General features: G+C 43.5%; 1 protein-coding gene across 1 annotated transcript in view; it reads right to left on the bottom strand.

The window, feature by feature from the left end:
- LOC139447138 (microtubule-associated protein futsch-like) overlaps positions 1–24324 on the bottom strand; it is a 71747-nt gene that overhangs the window by 8717 nt on the left and 38706 nt on the right. The window contains exons 10-20 of the mRNA XM_071228319.1: positions 22331–22423; positions 20122–20384; positions 9836–16995; positions 8859–8946; positions 8225–8264; positions 7471–7598; positions 5955–6095; positions 4481–4566; positions 3219–3250; positions 1844–1963; positions 492–574 (exon numbers count right to left, since the gene is read on the bottom strand). Coding sequence (XP_071084420.1) covers positions 492–574; positions 1844–1963; positions 3219–3250; positions 4481–4566; positions 5955–6095; positions 7471–7598; positions 8225–8264; positions 8859–8946; positions 9836–16995; positions 20122–20384; positions 22331–22423 — 8234 coding nt within the window. The remainder of the gene's footprint in view (positions 1–491; positions 575–1843; positions 1964–3218; positions 3251–4480; positions 4567–5954; positions 6096–7470; positions 7599–8224; positions 8265–8858; positions 8947–9835; positions 16996–20121; positions 20385–22330; positions 22424–24324) is intronic.

Genomic DNA, 24324 nt, shown 5'->3' with positions numbered 1-24324 from the left:
ATTGATGGTTGAATGATAGATGGATGTTGAATGATGCATGGATGATTTAAGTGTGGATGGATTGTTGAAGGATGGATGGATGATTTAAGTGTGGATGGATTGTTGAAGGATGGATGGATGTTTTAGGGGTGGATGGTTGAAGGATGGATGGATGGTTGAAGGATGGATGGATGATATAAGGGTGGATGGATGGTTGAATGATGGATGGATGATTTAAAAGTAGATGGATGGTTGAAGGATGGATTGTTGAAGGATGGATGGATGATTTAATTGTGGATGGATGGTTGAAGGATGGATGGATGTTGAATGATGAATTGCTGGTTAAAAGGTGTGTGGTTGAGCAAATAATATCATCTAGTTACACAAACTTAGCATAAACACCCCTTAATAACTTCAGAGTTGTCGAGGGTGACTGTGGGTAAGATGGTGATTGGAGCGGAAGGCAGAATTGCGTTGTACATGTTAAGCCCATATGTTCCACTGACACTCACTTTCTGCACAAAGCTGTCTGCTCCCTCAGCTGTTCCGGCTTCCAGGATGGTGTGTCGCACAACCTGGATCATCGGAGGCATGTCTGCAACAGGCCAGTGTCGAGGTGATATGCTTGTAAACAGGAGTCATTAACATGAAACAGATAATACCTGATGACCAGGCTTCATCATCTCTCACAGTCACCAGATGAAGATGACTAGAGTGGACAAAAGTCTGTATTGGCTTGAGAGCTTACTCCCAATCCAAGGTAATATTTTGGCTGCACAAACTTATCGTCTCATACAAACTCTGCTCTTAGCTTAGTCATGCTTGTAGCTTTCTCTCAGGCAGAAACATTGTTAGCATCACCTTCCTGGCTCAGACTAACATTCAGTCCCAGAAATGTAGTTATATATTTAAAAGTATATCTACAAAATAAAAATTATAATTAAAATTGAGCCCAGAATAATGTCTTATTTCAGGCTGAGGAAATCTTGACTTGGCAAAACATTCTCGACTTGAATTCTTTTTTCTTATTCATTTTCTTTGTTCTGGGAGACAGACTACCTCTGGTTAATATGGCTTGTTTGTTTGTTGCCTAACACTACACTCCACTGCAATATTTCAGCTATAATAATTAAATCTGGATCTATTGATCCAGTGACTGATATCATGAGCAGCGACCCATGTTGTCGGGATACAGTAAAATGCAATCAACCAAGTCACTGAATCTAACCACCCAATCTATTTGGTTGCCTTGAACGACCAGCGAACGGTGAAGATCTGGGTTAGAATTGATCTTCGGCAACCCATCCTTGCTGTAGGCAACTAACAGGATTGGGTGGTCTGGCTTGCTGACTTAGTTGATGCACGTCAATGAATACCAATTATATAGATCGATGATGCTCATGATGACAATCACTGGATTGTCTGGTCCAGACTCTACCGTCATCATGTAGCAAGGATATTGCTGAGGGCGTTGTTAAACAACAAACAAACAATAAATCTTACGACCATCAATGATCAATGCTGACCTTGAATCCTCTCAGGGCCTATACATCAGTCCCTGCTGACCCGTAAAAGGATTCCGAGGTAGAATAGGTCTTCAGCAACCCATGCTTGCCGTAAAAGGTGACTATGCTTGTAGTAAGAGGCGACTAACGGGATCGGGTGGTCAGGCTCGCTGACTTGGTTGATGCATGTCATCGATCTCAATTGCGTGGATCGATGCTCATGATATTAATCACTGTGTCTGGTCCAGACTCGATTATTTACAGACCGCCGTCATATAGCTGGAATATTGCTGAGTTCGGCGTTAAACAACAAACCAACCAATCAGTCCCTGCTACACCTGGCCCCGTGAAACACTCACCTGCCCCTCCCATGAGCGTGAGCGGCCACACCCCCACGACAGCCAGCACTGACTCCACGTAGCTCAGATAGCCACAGGTCAGCAGCTTGAAGATGAAGACTCTCACCTGCTCAAGGTCACCTGTAGGTGAACAAACATGGAATTATTTCTCGAAAATAAATGTACTTATCCACTTATCTTTTTTTTTAAAAAACCTGACATCATGACGTCAAAATGTTTATATGATGTCCCGGTGTCATCACTGCCATCAGAGTGCAAGCGACCATTACAAGAGTCTTGCAAACGTTCCCTCAAATCCCAAATGTGCTGAAATTTGGAAAATCACTCAACTTACCCCTTGCATTCTCACTAATTACAAGTCAGTTGAAATAAAATAGAAATTCAAACTGACAAACAAAGCAATTCAACTCGGTGTCATGATAGTCATGGCGTGTTTGTAGACATAACGGTCAGTCGGTTGTGAGTTCAACTCTGTGCACACTGGGGACCTGTGACTGGTGGCAGTGATAGAAGAGAGAGCTCCATGAACCAGGTCTAAAAACAAATACTGGATTTATTTGGACATAGCTGTTCCTCGCTTCATGCTGACTCAACAATTCACATATTGCTGAGTCAGCTTACTTTGGATAATGGCACTATTAATAATACTGTCATAAGTCAGCTTACAGGTGAACAAAAGCCCAAAGTGAGGCAGGTCCTAAAATCCAAAGAGCCTAACTTTTCTTAAACCCTGATTTGGGTTGTGGTTGATGTTGAGCACCTAGGGGATTCAAGTTACAAGATACAAATCTCTTTCAGATGTGAGTGAGTGAGTGAGTGAGTGAGTGAGTGAGTGAGTGAGTGAGTGAGTGAGTGAGTGAGTGAGTGAGTGAGTGAGTGAGTGAGTGAGTGAGTGAGTGAGTGAGTGAGTGAGTGAGTATGGTTTTACGCTGCTTTTAGCAATATTCCAGCAATATCATGGCGGGGGACACCAGAAATGGGCTTCACACATCGTACCCATGTCGGGAATCAAACCCAGGTGTTCAGCATGAGGAGTGAACGCTTTAACCACTAGGCTACCTGACCGCCCCCAGATGGGCTGGATGCCTTGAATACAATAAAAGACTTTGAAATGGTGCGTCCTTTAGTGATTGAGAGTCCACATGTCCAAGGTTCAAGTGAGTGAGTGAGTATGGTTTTACGCCGCTTTTAGCAATATTCCAGCAATATCACGCGGGGGGACACCAGAAATGGGCTTCACTCATCATACCCATGTTGGAAATCGAACCCGGGTCTTGGGCGTGACGAGTGAACGCTTTAACTACTAGGCTACCCGTCCCCCCATCCAAGGTTTAAGGAGGAATTTTAAGTAATAAGAAAAAACTGTTCTCCCTACCTTCACATCGGCAGAGAGCAGTGAACATCCGACTGAAACAGAGAAAGACTTTCATGTAGATCAAATTCAGGGGTGATATCCTTAAAATTACACGGTTTATTCCGCTTTATAATAATAATAATAACTACAGATTTATATAGCGCTGGTATCCAGATCGAAGAACTGCTCAAAAGCGCTTCATTTGAGTCTACACAAAAAGAGACATTACACAGCTAGGAAAACACAAAGCCTCAATACTCCAAGAAAGATTTGGTGAAAAGATAGATTTTGAGTCTTGATCGGAACAAAGTAGGACTGTCAATGTTCCTGATATCCAATGGCAGCCTATTCCATAGCTCAGGGGCAACTTTGGCGAAACTCCGACCTCCAAAAGTCGCCGTTCTAACACTAGGCATAGAGAGTAGTGACTGGCAGCTTGATCTGAGAGATCTCCCAGGCACGTACTCTTCAAGAAGCTCGCTGATATAAGTTGGTTTTTGATTGTGTCTCGCATTGAACACAATCAGCATCACTTTAAACTGGATTCTCTCATTGATTTTGAGCCAGTGGAGAATCGGTGTGATATGGTCAAACGTTTTGGATTTAGTAACAAGCCTGGCAGCACAGTTTTGAACTCTTTGAGGTTTAGTCAAACGTTATGAGGAAGGCCGATGAGTAGTCCATTACAGTAATCTAGATGTGAAAGAACACATGCGTGAACTAGAGAAGCAGCTGTGTTTGCATTTATACACTGGCGAATCTGTCCAATATTCCTGATGTTCAGATATGCTCGCTTGCAGATGTTATCCACGTGAGAAGCCATAGATAGTGATGAGTTGAAAATCACACCCAGGTTACGAACTTCTTTGCCTGGAACGATCATATTGCCTCCGATGTCGAGAGGCTTTATACATCTCTCCATCAAGATCAGACACATCCTCACATGAGTGAGTGAGCTAGTACGGTTTTACGCTGCTATTAGCAACATTCCAGCACTACCACGGCAGGGGACACCAGAAATGGGCTTCACACACTGTACCCATGTGGAGAATAAACCCGGGTCTTTGATGTGACGAGCTAACGCTTTAACCACTACATTACTTCACAACCACATGGTCGCATGAAGTGAACCCTGAGCTAACTTTAACCGGCCAGTGAAAATAATGTGATGGCACCATAACAAATCACGACACAAACAAATGACAAGCTTAAGTCTCATCTTAACAATTGATCCTACATATGTCATAATAAAAACTGTCTTTGACTAGTACATATGAACTGACCAGAGTGCCAGACGTCCGGGAAGTGCGACACAGGGCAGGAAGATGGAGTTCCACAGGAGTTCCATCAGCTGGTGGCGCGGACAATCCTGGAGCAGAGAGAAATCATCATCATCATCATCATCATCATCCCTTAGAAGCTCAGACACGTGGCCTACACATCTAACACAATACAACTGGGGTAGCGGAATGTATTTGCTTATTAGTCACGGCATCATTTTTTTCAACAGTTCCAGAACTCCAGATAAGCTTTTGGTGTTGTGGGTATTTTACCCATGCATTTTAAAATCATTGGGTATCAGTAATTCTACCTGCGTATTCAAATTTCTGTTACCCACTAGTTTTTACACATGTGGGTATTTAAGTTAAATATTTAAAAACAATATTCATCTAGTCCCTGCAAACTGGTGTCGTGTGGGTTTGAGAGCTTTATAGGACTCAAAAATACCACGATACTTCCACACGAAAGTGTGATGGCAAATGATCATGATGTGACTGTCATCGTGGAGTTTGGCAAGGTTGACGGAATGCCCGTTTATAATTTCAAAATAAGTTGCTGATTTGCTAATCGAATACGCAGGGTTACTTCACAATATTTTGATGATACGCCACAAATTTTATTTTTGTAGCGTATCTGTAATGTTCGTTGCGTATTTGATACGCTTGGATTATATTTTACTGCGTATTTCTGCATTTCTGATGCGTATTTCACGCAGATACGCAGCTTATCTGGAGCTCTGCAGTTCCCATATTTTGATGATGCTTCTGAATATACCTGCATCATTTTAGTGTTTCCAAAACCTATCTGAATTCAAGAAATTTGAACTACATCTACAAAATATAACTAATTTTACATTTAGTGCATTTGTTTTTTTGCAACAGTCCTCAAATATCAAGTCTGGACCAGACAATCCAGGGACTGAAATCATGAACATCTATCTATGCAATTGAGATACGATGACGTGCATCAACCAAGTCAGCGAGTCTGACCATCTGATTCCGTTAGTCGTCTCTTACGTCAGACTCGGTGACCTGGTTTATTTGGGTGTCATTGTCCAGCATGGAGGCGCCATTATATCAATGCATTGTCTCGGCAATACTCAGTTATTTACAGGTAAACTGGTATATTGTTGAATGTGGCATTAAATGAACGAATGATCAAACGAAAGAGTGAGTGAGTGAGTATGGTTTTACGCCGCTTTTAGCAATATTCCAGCAATATCACGGCGGGGGACACCAGAAATGGGCTTCACACTTTGTACCCATGTCGGGAATCGAACCCGGGTCTTCGGAGTGACGAGTGAACGCTTTAACCACTAGGCTACCCGACCGCCCCATCAAACGAAAGAACAAACAAAAATATAGAATACAAGTTACCATGTACTCCAATGAACAAACGAACGAACGAGTGAAAAAGGAACAAACGAAAAAGGAATGAACGAATGAACAAAAAAAATAAAATACAAATACAAGTTACCATGTATTCCTCCAGTAGAGCGGTGATGAGTTCTAGTAGGCGTGTCTCTGTGTCCGTCATGAATGGCCCCTTTATGTCGGAGCCCGCGCTGCACGCTGCATACACCAGGGGGAGCTGATCGCTGCAGCTTGTCTGTAGCATCTGTCAATCGTAAGGATCACAGTGAGTGAGTGAGTGAGTGAGTGAGTGTGTGAGTGAGTGAGTGAGTGAGTGAGTGAGTGAGTGTGTGATTGAGTGAGTGAGTGTGTGAGTGAGTGTGAGTGTGTGAGTGAGTGAGTGAGTGAGTGAGTGAGTGAGTGAGTGAGTGAGTGAGTGAGTGAGTAATGCAGGTCTCAGACAGTTACCACTTCGGTGAAACCCACAAGCACGGGTATGGTGTTGACAAACCTAGAAACATACACGGGGCGAACCGGGATTCAAACCCACAATCATAGGTTTCTGGCGTGCCAAGGGACGCAACTCTGCACAGCGCATCATGGCGCCTTAGATGACTGGGCTACCCGTGCCCCTGGGTTTGAACAGTATTCCAGTTATAACTCCCATATTAATCTGGATGATCTGGCACTTGAAGCCATGATCACGTTTCTGTAGTGTCCATGGGACATAATTGAGGCCCCTGAGATGACGAGGGCACCTGTGCCCCTCATGATTGAAAATCTGCGCCACCTGTTGTGTGCTTGAAGACTGTTTTGTGGCTTTTATTGAAAGCTAAATCACAGAAGGGAAGAATTGGCTTCATAGTAACCATGGTAACCATTTTGGAACCAAACTCAACCACGATGCTACCTTCAGAATATTTAAAATTTTAGTTAAAGTATTAAATTAACTTAGTCATAAATTTGAACATGTTCTTATGAATACATTGTTGACAATTGTTACAGTATATTGATCAGTGTCCGATCAGGTTGACCAAAACGCTGAACAATTCGGATCCAGTCGTGACAATTATGGCAGGGTGCTTGCGTTTGCGAGTTTTCACAATTATCCTGTGATTGAATTTGATTTTTTTAGCTAAGCATGTTACTTTCCAGTTTGGTCGCAGCAACTGAGGAAATGAAAACAACTACTTCTTTTGGAAAAAAGATATTAGGTTTGCTGATCTTCAAAACTCAGAACTAAACCAGAGATGTCTCACTGAAGTTTTGGATAAATCATTTGAGAAAAGAAGTGTAATTTCAGGTGAAAAAGAGTCATGTTAAGAGTACAATAAGGCTGTTTTTTGCTTCGACATTTTCGTCAGGCCAGGCATATGTGAAACACATGGTGAAAGCTGGACACATTCATAAAATTCATCATGTGACGCTAATTTGGGTCTCGTTTATGATAAACACACGCAGGAGGTGATAATCGATCCTGCCAGAATGAAGACCGGGAGGATCATACCAATTTGTATCATATCCATTGACACGGATCTGTGTGCTGCAATAACAAGGTGCAAATATAACCAAAATTATAAATTTATCAAAGTACATTAAATCAAAATAAAAAATAAATTAACATTTTAATGTGAACTGACCTTCACAATGGCCCGGAAGATCTCCATGGCAACATCTGTCTCAAGCTTCTTGCCGACGACAGTATTGCAGAAGGAAGTGGGCGTGGCATCTGTTGAGTGGAGATACTCCTCTAGCACCCTCTCTACCCCTGTAACCAGCACAGGCAAGTGTTGACAGCAGGTCTAACATGGTTGACACAACCAGTCATAATAACAACATTAATCTCTAGGGATGTGCGATATAACTGGTGTACCAGTATATTGTAAGTGAGTGAGTTGGGTTTAAAACCATCATACAGTCAGTAACAGTTGTTTTGTGCTAAGCTTTAGAGGTTGCATGATTAGAGTGAGTGAGTATGGTTTCACGCCGCTTTTAGCAATATTCCAACAATATCACGGCAGGGGACACCAGAAATGGGCTTCACACATTGTACCAATGTCGGGAATTGAACCCGGGTCTTCGGCGTGACGAGCGAACACTTTAACCACTAGGCTACCCGACCAACCCTGCATGATTAGAAAACATATTCCGCTAACAATGAAATATAACGATACAAATATTTCATTTTTTATTACGTGTTTGTATCGTTATCTATCGTGTAGCTGTCCGAATTTCGATCATGAATGTTGATACTTCTTAATTTCGTTTATCCGACATACTCGTTAATCCGACATAATCACATGCAACCAACAATGTTGGATTAACGGGACTTGACTGTGTATGTAATGTGGGCCCCAATCAAGCATTAATTCCAAGTCATGTCCATGAACTCACTAGAAACAGATTGCAGGTTCCGTGTCTCTTGCTTCATCACCTGGAGAAGACGAAAAACACAAGTAACATGTAATGTCCGACACATGGAGAAAACAACCAGTTTATGTTGGGGGGGGGGGGGGGGGGGACAAGGGGTTACCATGGTTACTGGAAACAAACAAGTTGCCTCAGATTTTACCACAGAGGGTCATGCTCAAGGAGCTACATATTGACACCTTGTTCAACCTTGTGTGTTCTCAATTTTCATTCTCAGCTCCCTGGGGAGTACACAACCCAAGCTGCCTGTGAGGCTCTAGAAGGTTAACATCACATGACCATCTCATCCTACCGGGTACCCATTCACTTCAACATTGTGACTACCCACTACACATCCGATTTTCAAAAAAAAAATTGTTTGTTTATTTAACGCCACACTCAGCAATATTCAAGCTATATGATGTCTGCTGTAAATATTCAAGTCTGGACCAGACAAACCAGTGATTGATATCATAGCAGCGTCATGCTGTCAGAGTACGATGACTCGCAATCAACCAAGTCCCTCGGCCTGACTGCCTGATCCAGGTAAGCATAGGTTACTGGTGATATTTCTAAACCGGGATACCCAGGGCAGATCATTAACTTATTCCACACCAACCTGTTTCTTCTGGGGTGCAGCCTCGGATTCTGAACTTTTCCGTTTTCTCGTCTTCCTCTCTTGTTCCTTCTTCTCCTTGTTCTCCAGCCTGGAAGAGTGAGTGAGTGAGTGAGTGAGTTGTGTGTTTAGTTTAAGGCCATGCTACAGTGTTTCCGTAGCATAAAAATAGGCCATGAACCTGATGAACTGGTACAATTTCACCCTATCAGTCCAAAATATTTAATGTACAGGTGCAGCTGGCCCAGAGAACAGGTAAATTTATAACTGAGCAGAAACACTGAGTCCTTGAGTGCTGATGTTGAACACGGAAACAAATGTGAGGCAGGAGGTTCAGTATCAAATTTGGTGTTGAAAACTATGGCTATCAAGAGATAGATCAAGAGAGACAGGGAAGGGAGGGATGAGAGAAAGGGGAGGGAGGTAGTGAGAGGGGCAGGGAGGGATGAGAGAGAGAGAGGGGAGGGAGGTAGTGAGAGGGGCAGGGAGGGATGAGAGAGAGAGAGGGGAGGGAGGTAGTGAGAGGGGCAGGGAGGGATGAGAGAGAGAGAGGGGAGGGAGGTAGTGAGAGGGGCAGGGAGGGATGAGAGAGAGAGAGGGGAGGGAGGTAGTGAGAGGGGCAGGGAGGGATGAGAGAGAGAGAGGGGAGGGAGGTAGTGAGAGGGGCAGGGAGTGATGAGAGAGAGAGAGGGGAGGGAGGTAGTGAGAGGGGTAGGGAGGTAGTGAGAGGGGAGGGAGGTAGTGAGAGGGGAGGGAGGTAGTAGGAGGGGAGGGAGGTAGTGAGAGGGGAGGGAGGTAGTGAGAGGGGAGGGAGGTAGTGAGAGGGGTAGGGTGGTAGTGAGAGGGGAGGGAGGTAGTCAGAGGGGAGGGGGGGAAGGCAGACAGACAGACAGACAGACAGACAGACAGATATGAAATGGAGACAAATTCCTCCTGAATAATAACTGAAAACAATGATCATACAAAAGGAGTATACACACCTTTTCGCCAACTGCTGCTTAGCTAAGGATATCTCCGTAGATCTCAACACAGGGAAGAAAGTGGCATCACCCTGACCAGCAGTCCCAGGCTTGGAATACACGGCCTTTGGCTTCACAGTCGTCGAGGAAAGGTCAGCACCGAACTTTGGCAAGTCTGCTTGAGGCCGAGCCAGCCGTGCTACTCGTCTCTGGGTCCCTGATGACATGGAAGACACTGCTTCATCCAATGGAGCTATTTTGGTAAACTTCGTTCCATCAGGAGTTGGTGGGGTCTCAGCCCTATTTTTCGATTTCGTTAAAGTCTTTCGTTTTGATTTACCCTTCGTTAGGGGAGTGGGGTCGTCCAGAGACCCTGTCGGGGATGGAGGTAGCGGTGAAACAGGATCTCGAATACGAAGGAAGTTCATCGGCGATGGTGGCAGCGGTGTGGTGGAGACAGATGCCAGGGAAAACTCACTACGTAGTAAGGCACTGATGGACGAAAATGTCCCCTGGGTCAGGGCAACGATTTCTGGGGAGGCGACTCTTTCAGGCGTCTGCAAACCGGGCCCTGCCATGATGGACTTGGGCTCCTCCACATCTTCAGCAAATGTGTCCTCCTCCTCCAGTTCCTGCAGTTCTGGGATCAAGTTCCAGGTGTCCAGGAGACTGGGCCCTTCTGTGGAGCTGGTGGTCTCAGCATTGTTGACTGTAAATCCAAACGAATTTTGGGATTCTACACGTTTCCTCTTGCTTCCGTCATCAGAATCTTCCTCAGATCCGGACATCTCATCAGTATCTGTTATTTTCTTCCCATCTTCTAGGGTTTTTTCATACTCATCTTCTTGGGTCTTTTCACACCCATCTCTTGCCTCGACGTCTCCTCTTACACTCTCATGACTGACAACAGAAGCCTCCTTCAAATTCACATCTTCTTGTACGTGTTCCACTACCTCAACATCCTGTCCAACTTCTGATGAAGTTTCTCTTTGTTCAACATTTCCTTTAATGGTCTCCTCAAACTTTTTGTTCTTCACAACCAAACTATCTTCAGCATTTACATCTTCCTCATCTTGAGATGCCTTCATTACAGTATTACAACTTTCTTTCTCTGGTCCCTTTTCCTCTTCTTTATCCTGCTCCAGTGTTGCATTAATCCCAATATCTCCACTCTTTTCTGTTTCTTCCTCCTTCGTCCTCTTCCTCAAACTGTCAAGTTCTTTGGACACCTTCTTTGTCTTCTTTTCAACAGTAGAGGGTTCATCAACCGTCTTGGCCTCTTCCTGATCAAAACTCATCTGCCTCTTCATGTTGGCTCTCTTCAGCTGGTTAGCTCTAGTGGTTCTCCTGCTAGTCCTGGGACACAAGGTGTCCACAGCAGGACACTCAGCCTGAGGTAGCTGCTCCTCACTCGCACTCACCCTCTGCAGCTTCCTCCGTGTCTTCCTGTGGACGCCCTGGCCATCACTGTCCTTGGACCTGCTGCTGTCCTCACTGGTCACACCCTTGTCCTTGGTCACATCCTTGTCCTCAGTTAGACCTTTGTCAGTGCTAGTCACACCATTGTCCTTGGTCACATCCTTGTCCTCAGTTGGACCTTTGTCAATGCTAGTCACACCCTTGTCCTTGATCACATCCTTGTCCTCAGTTGGACCTTTGTCAATGCTAGTCACATCCTTGTCCTCAGTTAGAGCTTTGTCAATGCTAGTCACATCCTTGTCCTTGGTCACATCCTTGTCTTCAGTTGGACCTTTGTCAATGCTAGTCACATCCTTATCCTTGGTCACATCCTTGTCCTCAGTTAGACCTTTGTCAGTGCTAGTCACATCCTTGTCCTTGGTCATGTCCTTATCCTTGATCACATCCTTGTCCTCAGTTGGACCTTTGCCAATGCTAGTCACATCCTTGTCCTTGGTCACATCCTTATCCTTGATCACATCCTTGTCCTCAGTTAGACCTTTGTCAGTGCTAGTCACATCCTTATCCTTGGTTATATCCTTATCCTTGGTCACATCCTTGTCCTTGATCATATCCTTGTCCTTGGTCACATCCTTGTCCTCAGTTAGACATTTGACATTGCTAGTCATATCCTTGCCATTAGATAAATCTTCGTCCTTGCTAGTCACATCCTTTAGCTTGCTTGATACATCCTTGTTAAGATCTTTGTCCATGATGGTAACATTCTTGGTAACATCCTTGTTGTAGCAAGTCACATCCTTGTCCATGGTCCCATCCTTTGTTTCTTCCCCGGACACTTCCTTGTCCTTGCTACTCACATCCTTTGTTTTTTCCTTCACCACACCCTTGTCCTTGCTTGTCACATCCTTGGCAACATCTTTGCCAGTCACATCACTGGTCACATCCTTGGCAACATGTTTGCCAGTCACATCACTGATAACATCCTCTGCTACACCCTTGTCCTTGCTTGTTACATCCTTGGCAACATCTTTGCCAGACACATCACTGGTCACATCCTTGTCCACACCCTTGTCCTTGCTCATTACATCCTTGGCAACATCTTTGCCAGACACATCGCTGGTTACATCCTTGGCCACACCCTTGACCTTGCTCATTACATCCTTGGCAACATCTTTGCCAGTCACATCGCTGGTTACATCCTTGGCAACATCTTTGCCAGACACATCGCTAGTTACATCCTTGTCCACACCCTTGTCCTTGCTCATTACATCCTTGGCAACATCTTTGCCAGACACATCGCTGGTTACATCCTTGGCCACACCCTTGTCCAAACTGGTCACATCCTCTGCCACACCCATGTCCGATACATCCTTGGCAACATCTTTGCCAGTCACATCCTCTGCCACACCCTTGTCCGATACATCCTTGGCAACATCTTTGCCAGTCACATCCTCTGCTACACCCTTGTCCGATACATCCTTGGCAGTCACATCCTCTGCTACACCCTTGTCCTTGCTTGTTACATCCTTGACTACTGTGTCTTTTTTACGTCTTGGACATTTTCCTACATCCATTTCAAGCGATGGTGATGTCAACATCCCACCAGTCAAGGAGGATGAAGCTTGCTCTCCTTCTTGGACCTTTCCAACCACTTTGTGGACATTTTCATTCACTTTTAAATCTCTATTCTCTTTGCAATTCTGATCCTTTGAGGGCATGTCAACACTAGAGCTAGACAGTTGCCTCTTCTCTGCCTTTTGTGTACTTTCCCCTCGTGTCGCTTCTTGAGTGCGAGTAGTACCTGACCCTGGTGCTGGCAGCAACCCTGTTTCTGAAGGGACTGATGTCTCAGGTTCATCAATATGTGACAATTCTGACCCACATATACTACCCTTCATAGTGTTTTCATCTTCTGTTGCTTCAACCTCAACAGCCCTGCTAGAGTTCATTGGTGTTGGTGCTGGTAAGGCAGGAACAGCGCCAGCTATATCACTGCCTGTGCCCCTTGAGCTGTCTGGTGTAGTGGGCAGAGGTTGGGAAATGACTGGTTCTGTGCCAGATGTTGACTGAATTGAGTTTGTCTGTGGATTAGATTCTTTTTCTGTCACATCAGCACTGTTTGAGATCACAGATTCTGTAGGAACACTTTCAGGTCTTACGTGAATTGTCTTAGCACTATCATGTTTCGCAGAGACTGGCTTCACTGATAATTTGTCTTTGTTCACTTTTTCTACAACAGTTGTCACTCCTGCTACGGATTTCAATGGACTTTTTGTGCTACCATCACAGCCTTTGTCCTGAGTCAGATCTAGAGATTTCACAGATCTCACCGGACTACTGAAAACACTGTCTGACGCAGATGACTGCAGGTTGTCTTGACACATCACTGGACTACTGAAAACACTCTCGGAAGCCGATGACTGCAGATTCTCTTGATACACCAACACTTGGATCGTGTCCATGTCACTGTCTGTCACAGACTCTGATTTTCCAACACTGCAAACTCCTTCCATTTCAGAAGCAGACGACACTTCTGGTCCAGCCAGAGCTGTCTGTCCTTTCCTTTTGACATCATCAGATGAATTCCCAGATTCAGTTCCCGACTTTCTCTTTAAAACATTGAGCCTAGATTTTTCCAAATTTGTTACAAATTTCTTTTTCTCATGGGCAGATTTAAGTTTTTCTACAACCAAATCTGTTTTTCTTTGAGCTTCTGCTTTTCTAACAATCTCTGGAGGCTCACTATCTTCCGATTGTTTAGCCTCGCTGCCAGATTTGTCCAACGCACTTCTAGTAACACGTCTTCTTTCCAAAATTATGTCTACAAAGTCCTTCTCAGTCTGTAAGGGCTGGTATCGATGCTTGGATGGTCGAACTCGTCGTTTTGGAGCCATAGGACTGGGTCGTGAACTTTCTCCCTTTGCTTCAGAAGTCTTTTCTCCTTCTTCTGAGAAGGCATTAGGCTCTGGCACCGCTGGGATGTCCCCTACTTCTTCATGACCGGTATCCCCTCTCGTCTCATTGCTGGAGCCTGGCAGTACTGTATCTGACTTAACAAAACTGGCAGTTAATGAGGGGAAAGTACCTCTATTTTCACCCTGCTGAGAACTCAGCTTTGAATTTCTATCCTTAAAGATCCGACTTGATTTATCTCTTCCTCTTTGAGAAGATATTGGTTTAGTTTCATTCACCAAACCCATTCTGTCCTTATTAAGTTCAGAGAGAGATGATTTGCTTGCAATATGCCCAGATGGAACATCCGGAAGTATCTTATCAATTTTTTTGGCCTGTATGCTCTCACTTTCATCACTGTCTGATTCGGTTGAAATAAATTCTTTAGATGTGAAAACTTTCTGTGGATTCCTGGTAGCCTTGTCAGAGTCTTTCTTTCCATTGCCCTTGTGTTTGGTGTTGAATTTTTTCTTTGGTTTCCGAGCATGTGATACCTGTACAGATCTCTTAGTGTCATCTGCTTCTGAGTCCGAGGATGACAAGGGTACAGCAGACTTGACAGCCTCTTGCTCTGGTTTTGTCTTCCTGGTTTCAGGTGGTTGTTGGTCCTCATCATCAGACTCTTTGTCCGATCCTGGAGAATAATCTGATGCAAAATGACCTCCAGAATCTTCAGCATTTGTTCTTTCATCCTCATCTTTCTCCGACTCAGAGGATGTGTCAATCACAGGTTGCTTTGGACTCTTCCTCTTCTGTGCGCTCTGTTTTCTTTTCTTCTGGTTGTCTTCCTCCAAGGAAGTATCGGATGAATCAGAAGACACTAATTGTTCTTGAGAGCCAGACTTTGAGGAACACATTTTCTTAGATGGCAATGAGACAGCTTTTACTTTTTTAACTTTGAAACTTGGTCCACTGTCCTTGCCAGATGTCATTGTTCTTGGTGTTGACTTTGGTTTTGAACATTTCACTGGTGTTTTCATACACACAGAGCTATCACTGAATGAATCTGATATAACTGTTTTAGAACTGGATGGTGATCCTTTCAAAGTCTCATCCAGATTGTCCTTATTGTGACCTTTTTCTGAGAAAATATCGCTTTCAGAAGATGATTGCTTCTTTTCAGCAGCATGGTTGGATGTCTTGACAGAGTCTGGGCTTGAGTCTATATTGATGTCCATGCCTGATGTGTCTCCTGCCTTACACGGGGCACCTGCTACCTTCACACTTTCCAAACATCCCTCAGCATCTGGACCACTCTCAACAATAGTCCTGTCTGCGACCTCAGTGTCCATTTGTCCTGAATGCACATCCTCCATACCATCTATGTCCATCACATCACCTTTGGAAGACGATTTCATCCCCAGGACATCATCATTGTCTGTTTGCTGCTTTGCTAGGACATGACCCTTTTTCAGTTCTGGGGATGAACATTTTGCTATTTCAGAAACATTTGAAACAGGATTTTTCACTTCAGTCCCATGAACCAGCTTTGATAGCTCTTCTGTTGAGGCCTTCTTCTTCTTAACAAATGGATCTTTTTTCTGTTTCACAGGAGAACTTGTTCGTTTGAGACTGCTGACTTGACTCTCTGATGAGTCTGACAAACTGTCTCTTAACCTTGACCTTAGAACTCTTACAGGACTATCTGTATCTTTAACATTCAAAGTTTCAACTGATTGTGACCTTAATGATTTCTTCAATTGTAAATTGTCAGTACTACCAAGAGCTTCTGACCTTGACCTTGGTGACTTCCTTAATGTTGAACTCTCAACATCTGACAAATCTAAAGGCAAGCTTGTTGTTCGAGTGCGAGTCTGTTTCTTTGGTGACTGCTCAGTTTCTACAGATCTTAGAACACTTTCATTTTTGGGCGAAATTCCTCGCAATTTTTTCGACTTTGGTGGGGTAGGTGTTAAGAAGCCATCTTCCATCTTCGCCATGGCGGACTTGGGTCGAGGAGCCCCAAGGCCATTCTGCTTTGTCTTTTCTTCAACAGGCTGACTCATAGATCTTGTAACTCGATCAGTCAAATCACTATCACTCACTGCACACTTCACATGCTCATTGGATTTTGACAATGTTCCTAAAGGCTTTTTTGGAGTCATTGATCTGTTTTGTAGATTTTCAGTTACATTTTCCTTTTCATCTGTACTACAAGACTGCTTAGCTGAGGACAACGGACTCCTTGTACCAGAGCGGTCAGCCAGAGGGCAACTCTGTTGCAGGATCTCCTTGGTGTTCCTTGGTCTCAGTTTCAGCAACACACCCTCTTCCTCCTCATCATCACTGGACTTAGTACGCTCTGCAAGTTCCTTCAGCCTCTTCATGTCTTCGATCAAGTTATGCACTGGGAATGGAGACGAACCTTTCCTACTTCCAAAAGAAGCTGTTCCCCCCTCCTCCTCCGATGAATCTGAAACAGCTGGCAAACTGGTCTCCAGATCATATCCTTCAGCTTGAGTTCCAGCGAAGTCTATCTTACTCTGTAGCCGTGGACTTGGCTTTATGGCCGTCTTATCAGCTCCTTTTCCTGGCTGTTCTGATTTATTCTCTTGCATCTTCTGTTTCTTGACTCTCTTTGGCCTAAAGCTTTCCGATTTTGAGATCACATCTTGTTCATCCGCAGAAGAAAACAGACCTCTATCTTTTCCACTACTCAATCTTGGAGACCGGCGCACAGATTTTGTATAGGGAGTAGTTACGTCTTCAAGGAGCTGAGATTGTAGACTTTCTGCCATAATGTCCATCGAATCCTCATTGTCAAATGCTATTGATGTGGAGGGGTTTGCAAAGGAACTTGTCTTCGTTTGCTGAAAGAAAAAGAAAGCATGTTTTCAAAATCCTACAAAAACGGGAGATAACTGAGATTAGAAAATCTTACAACATGTCCGACAGAATAGAAACCTTTTTCAAATTGCAATACAGAGCTCCAGATAACTTTTTGAGCAATTGAGTTTTTACTCTAGAGTTTCCATTTTAAATGGGTTATAAGTAATAATAATATTACATTTTTAATTGGGTAACCAATATTTTTTCACTCATCTATTTATTACTCTATTAGACTTTTTCCGAAAATGAGTGAACATTTTAAGATTATAAAACAAATGAAATGTTTTACATGCATATATAACAGTTCTAAATATACAGGCTTGACTTGGAAAGTATATTAGCTCGTAACTGTGTTTTGTAAATTAGCTCCTTTGTACGCATGCTGAAAAAAGCTTCATTGGGTATTTACGTGAGCTGTTTTTATACATTTGAGTTTTTCATTTAATGCATGCGTTTCTGTACGCAAGTTAATTGAAAGTAATTGGGTTTGAATATTCTTTTGGGGTATTTCACACAAATATGCGGTTTATCTGTAACTTTGGTAATAAAGAAAACTAACAATGACTGACAGCGTGTATTGAGAAAGCTAACAACGACTAAAGGTGTATTGTGAAAGCTAACAACATCTAACGGTTTATTGTGAACGCTAACAATGACTAACAGGGTGTATTGTGAAAGCTAACAATGACTAATGGTGTATTGTGAAAGCTAACATTGACTAACAGGGTGTATTGTGAAAGCTAACAAAGACTAACGATGTATTGTGAAAGCTAACAATGACCAATGGTGTATTGTGAAAGCTAACAACATCTAACAGAGTATTGTGAAAACTAACAATGACTAACAGGGTGTATTGAGTAAGCTTACAACGACTAAGGGTGTATTGTGAAAGCTGACAATGACTGACAGTGTGTATTGTGTAAGCTACCACTTACTAACAGGGTGTATTGTGTAAGCTACCACTTACGAACAGGGTGTATTGTGTAAGCTACCACTTACTAACCGGGTGTATTGTGTAGCTACCACTTACTAACAGGGTGTATTGTGTAAGCTACCACTTACTAACAGGGTGTTTTGTGTAAGCTACCACTTACTAACAGGGTGTATTGTGTAAGCTACCACTTACTAACAGGGTGTATTGTGTAAGCTACTACTTACTAACAGGGTGTTTTGTGTAAGCTACCACTTACTAACAGGGTGTATTGTGTAAGCTACCACTTACTAACAGGGTGTATTGTGTAAGCTACCACTTACTAACAGGGTGTATTGTGTAAGCTACTACTTACTAACAGGGTGTATTGTGTAAGCTACCACTTACTAACAGGGTGTATTGTGTAAGCTACCACTTACTAACAGGGTGTATTGTGTAAGCTACCACTTACTAACAGGGTGTATTGTGTAAGCTACTACTTACTAACAGGGTGTATTGTGTAAGCTACTACTTACTAACAGGGTGTATTGTGTAAGCTATCACTTACTAACAGGGTGTATTGTGTAAGCTACCACTTACTAACAGGGTGTATTTTGTAAGCTACCACTTACTAACAGGGTGTATTGTGTAAGCTACCACTTACTAACAGGGTGTATTGTGTAAGCTACCACTTACTAACAGGGTGTATTGTGTAAGCTACCACTTACTATCAGGGTGTATTGTGTAAGCTACCACTTACTATCAGGGTGTATTGTGTAAGCTACCACTTACTAACATTATAATCTGAATACTGCACCCTCTCGGCTATGTGCAACAGATGATTTTACTGTATAGACCTGTGAAGATTCCGGGGTAGAATAGGTCTTCAGCAACCCATGATCGGGTGGTCAGGCTCGCTGACTTGCTTGATGCATGTCATCGATCCCAAATGTGTGGATCGATGCTCATGGTATTAATCACTGGATTGTCTGGTCCAGACTCGATTATTTACAGACCGCCGTCATATAGCTGGAATATTGCTGAGTGCGGCGTTAAACAACAAACCAACCAATTACTGTATCACATTAAGTGCTTGTGCGAAAAGTTTTGTTCAAATTTCTGAAACCAAACTCATAGATTAAAAATGATAATCATTGATAGTAATTACTGTGTTTGTTACAGGATTACGATTACCTTGCATATTTTCTCGCAAACAGCAATCGGCTTGACACACATTTTCTTGGAATCTACCGGTGATTTGGTTAAAACTTCCCAATGATATAACGTTAAAGGAATTTAATGCAAGGATCCAGAAAATAAAGTATCTGAAACTATTTTTTATCGGGAATAATATATTCCAATATCATGTTATTTTAGTTGCATTTTAATTAAATATATCTAAAATAATAATAACCCTAAGCGTAGCACTTCAGTGTAGCTGATTGCTATTGCCGGTTATTTTTTTCACATGGAACTATTTGACCAGTCACCGTCGAGGCTCCCACGCATGTGATCACAAGAACTACATCTTGACAGAATCGTCAAACTACAACAAATATGACTTTTAACCAGTCAACGTATGGCATTTATGATATATGTATCCATTCTCTGTCAACTACAGTTCGCTTCAATAGCGGTAATCTGACCGTGGTTGCTGTTAATAATGGTGAGTTGTGCGATCGGAAGATCCCTTCACACATGATTTCGCCAAAAGAAATAAAAAAATATTAAAAGGAATTTTGAATAAAATTAATGAAATAAGTTACAAACATAAGTCTAGATATACAAACAACACTTTTTATAGAAGCTGGTGTAATTACATGATTAATTTGCGTACTTCAGTATGGATTTGTTGACATAGTATTTCCGGTGTTATGTGCTCATGCGAAAGTCTTTGCGTTAAGGGAAATAAACATCAAAACTCATTTTAACTCGTGTATAATGTGCCACCCCTTGTAAACAGCTGTGTTTTTTGTAAAAAAAAGTGTGCACTATACTCCAGAAAATGGTAGTTATGCTAGGATGGCGAACAAGCTATGAGATTTTCAATTTTCAAACTTAAATTCAAACTCTCAGAACAATGCAATTGGTTCTGATTTTAATTTACAGGTATTGTCTCTACGTTTGAAATATCTTATTGAAAAGATAGCAGGTTTTTCTCCGATGGTACATATAATCTGTCAAAGACTCCCACTACCTTGGCTGGCACTGGAGAAGGAGGCAGAGGGGAGACCGGCGCACAGATTGGGCTGAATGTGAAGCGGAAATCTATGGATGGGTAGTCATCCTCATCTGGATCATCGTCGTCTTCAGCACCATCATCCATGAAGCCAACATCGTCATCCATGAAGCCACCAACATCATCCACTACATTGTCGTCATTCGCTTCATTGTTGTTGTCGTCGTCGTCATCTGATGGCTCGGCTTCAAGATGGTGGCCGACCTCATCAATCAGTGACCCTGGAGGTTAGAGATGGGATCCATTACACAATGCAGGCAGATTCACATCAAGTATGGCTGCATATGTGTGGACTCAGGCTTAAGAGTCAACTATGCAACATTTGGGGGGTGGGTGAGAGGGATTGTACCTTTGTCCCACCCCTAATACCCCCCTATCCAAACCCCACCTACCTTTCTCCTACACCTCCTGCAATGCACCACCCCCTATCCCCACCCACCTTTCTCCTACACCTCCTGCAATGCCCCACCTCTTATCTCCACCCACCTACCTGTATCCACCACCTCCTGCAATGCACCACCCCCTATCCCCACCCCACCTACCTTTCTCCTACACCTCCTGCAATGCACCACCCCCTATCCCCACCCCCACCTACCTTTCTCCTACACCTCCTGCAATGCACCACCACCTATCCCCACCCCCACCTACCTTTCTCCTACACCTCCTGCAATGCCCCACCTCTTATCTCCACCCACCTACCTTTACCCTACACCTCCTGCAATGTACCACCTCTTATCCCCACCCCACCTACCTTTCTCCTACACCTCCTGCAATGCCCCACCCCCTATCCCCACCCCACCTACCTTTCTCCTACACCTCCTGCAATGCCCCACCTCTTATCCCCACCCCACCTACCTTTACCCTACACCTCCTGCAATGCCCCACCTCTTATCTCCACCCACCTACCTGTATCCACCACCTCCTGCAATGCACCACCCCCTATCCCCACCCCCACCTACCTTTCTCCTACACCTCCTGCAATGCACCACCCCCTATCCCCACCCCACCTACCTTTCTCCTACACCTCCTGCAATGCACCACCTCTTATCTCCACCCCACCTACCTTTCTCCTACACCTCCTGCAATGTACCACCTCTTATCTCCACCCCACCTACCTTTCTCCTACACCTCCTGCAATGCCCCACCTCTTATCTCCACCCCACCTACCTTTCTCCTACACCTCCTGCAATGTACCACCTCTTATCTCCACCCCACCTACCTTTCTCCTACACCTCCTGCAATGCCCCACCTCTTATCTCCACCCCACCTACCTGTATCCACCACCTCCTGCAATGCACCACCCCCTATCCCCCACCCACCTACCTGTATCCACCACCTCCTGCAATGCACCACCCCTTATCCCCACCCCACCTACCTGTATCCACCACCTCCTGCAATGCACCATCCCTTATCCCCACCCCATCTACCTGTATTCACCACCTCCTGCAATGCACCACCCCCTATCCCCACCCCACCTACCTGTATTCACCACCTCCTGCAATGCACCACCCCACCTACCTGTATCCACCACCTCCTGCAATGCACCAACCCCTATCCCCACCCCACCTAATTGTATTCACCACCTCCTGCAATGCACCACCCCCTATTTCCAATCCACCTACCAGTATCCACCACCTCCTGCTATGCACCACCCCCTATCCCCATCCCACCTACCTGTATTCACCACCTCCTGCTATGCACCACCCGCTATCCCCACCCCACCAACCTGTATCCACCACCTCCTGCAATGCACCACCCCCTATTTCCAATCCACCTACCTGTATTCACCACCTCCTGCTATGCACCACCCGCTATCACCATCCCACCTACCTGTATTCACCACCTCCTGCAATGCACCACCCCACCTACCTGTATCCACCACCTCCTGCAATGCACCACCCCCTATCCCCACCAGCTTACCTGTATTCACCACCTCCTGCTATGCACCACCCGCTATCACCACCCCACCTACCTGTATTCACCACCTCCTGCAATGCACCACCCCACCTACCTGTATCCACCACCTCCTGCAATGCACCACCCCCTATCCCCCACCCACCTACCTGTATCCACCACCTTCTGCAATGCACCACCCCCTATCCCCACCCCACCTACCTGTATTCACCACCTCCTGCTATGCACCACCCCCTATCCTCACCCCACCTACCTGTATCCTCAAACTCCTCCTGCGAAGTCTCCCACACTGACTCATCAAGGATCTTGGCCTTGTTCGGCTTCCGTTCTCCCTTTGGTAATAAATCTGAAAATAAAAAAGATCCATGTCACACACAACTGTTTTATGACTTGATGACAATAGGTTATTTCTGAAACTACCACTAACTACACAACACATCTAACAACCGGGATCACCTTGTCACCTTGCTCCAAGCAATATTTGTGACCAGCCATAAGATAAGGGACCTTGTGGGTGATAATTCACAATTTGCCTTCTTATTATTTAGAAAAAATACAATATCTTAGGAACAAAAATAATAGAATTTGCAAGCTTGAATTCATATTCATACGGTCAGAATACCGCTATTGACGCCTTGAAACGAACTTTAGTTGACAGAGAATGGATACATATATCATAAATGACATACTTTGACTCGTTAAAAGTCATATTTGTTTTTGTTTGACGATTCTATGTCAACATGAAATTCTCGCTCTCACGTGATCCCGTGCGCGTGAGCCTTGACGGTGACTGGTCAGACATGTTCCATGTAAAAAATAATACCCGGGAATAGCGATCAGCTGCTTCGCTTAGGGTTATTATTATTTTAAATATGTTTAGTAAAGGCTGCATATAATTAAGAAAATAATGGAATATATTATTCCTGATAAATAAAATAGTTTCAGATACAATGGTTGCCGATCCTTGCATTAAAAATCCTATAAAGTTATTTCATTGGGTGTGTCTTGACCGAATCACCGGTCGATTCCAAGAAAACGTGTGTACAGCTGATTGCTGTTTTCGGCTTAGTTTACGAGAAAATACACAAGGTAATCTTAATCCCTAGATATAAAACAATGCCTAGCAGAACAATCAATACTATTTAAACGGTAAATAAACATGTCTGGTGATTTTTTATCTCAAATTTCGAATTTGTACTGACGAAGTTTCTCAGCACCCGTTCGTTTGCCGGACTTCGCTGAAAGGGTACGGTGTAAATTTTTTCTGTGCATAATATTCAAATTTCTTTTTTTTCCAAAATATTGAACCCGCTAGAGGGGGGTGCGCATTATACATGGGTGCGCACTATACTCAAGAAAATACGGTATTTACAGAGATAAAAGGCATAAAAGATTTGGACTCATTTTCTGCAAGGTCTAATTTTCAGACTAATAACTGTTTATGTACATGATGTAATAATTGCAGTTTTTAGATATAATGTGTGATCAATTGAAAGTAGACATGTATGCTGAAATAGATTGAAATAATGTTTTTATTACATAATGGAATGACAAGAGAGAAATAAGAATTTCATAGTCTTCACACATGGCAAATTTGTTTTACGTAAGCAAGTTGACGTCAAACGTGCCCCTTAATGGCGTCACAGCACAATTGTATCTGAGCACCCATAAGATCCCTTTGCTCCAGGTGGGTCACTTTATCATACAAAACTGGCTTCAATTAAAGATATAACTTGATCATTGGAGAGATCAAGCTACATCTGCAAGGATATATATTGCTACAATGAAATTGCATCACAATGCTTTGCAGACTATTGTGATATCATCAGCTACCATGACGTCACAATCAAATGATTCGGGTTAGAATAAGTCTTCAGCAACCCATGCTTGCCGAAAGATGTGACTAATGCGATCGGTGGTCAGGCTTGCTGACTTGGTTGATGCATGTCATTGTATCCCAATTGCACAGATCTATGCTCATTATATCAATCACTTGATTGTCTGGTCCAGACTCAATTATTTACAGACTGACGTCATATGGAATATTGCTGTGTGCTGCGTTAATCAATCAATCAATCAATCAATCAATCAATCAATCAATCAATCAATCAATCAATCAATCAATCAATCAATCAATCAATCAATCAAACAAACAAACAAACAAACACAATCAAATGACATCACTAATCTTGCCGCTACTGAAGCTGGTCAGCTGTACTATATACATTCAAGACACTGTTTATTACT

Source organism: Haliotis cracherodii, unplaced genomic scaffold (assembly GCF_022045235.1).
Source record: "Haliotis cracherodii isolate W230 unplaced genomic scaffold, xgHalCrac1.p SCAF_7, whole genome shotgun sequence".
Taxonomy (NCBI): Eukaryota; Metazoa; Mollusca; class Gastropoda; order Lepetellida; family Haliotidae; genus Haliotis; species Haliotis cracherodii.
Note: the sequence above shows the minus strand (reverse complement) of the source record. Positions and strands in the feature narration are given on the sequence as shown.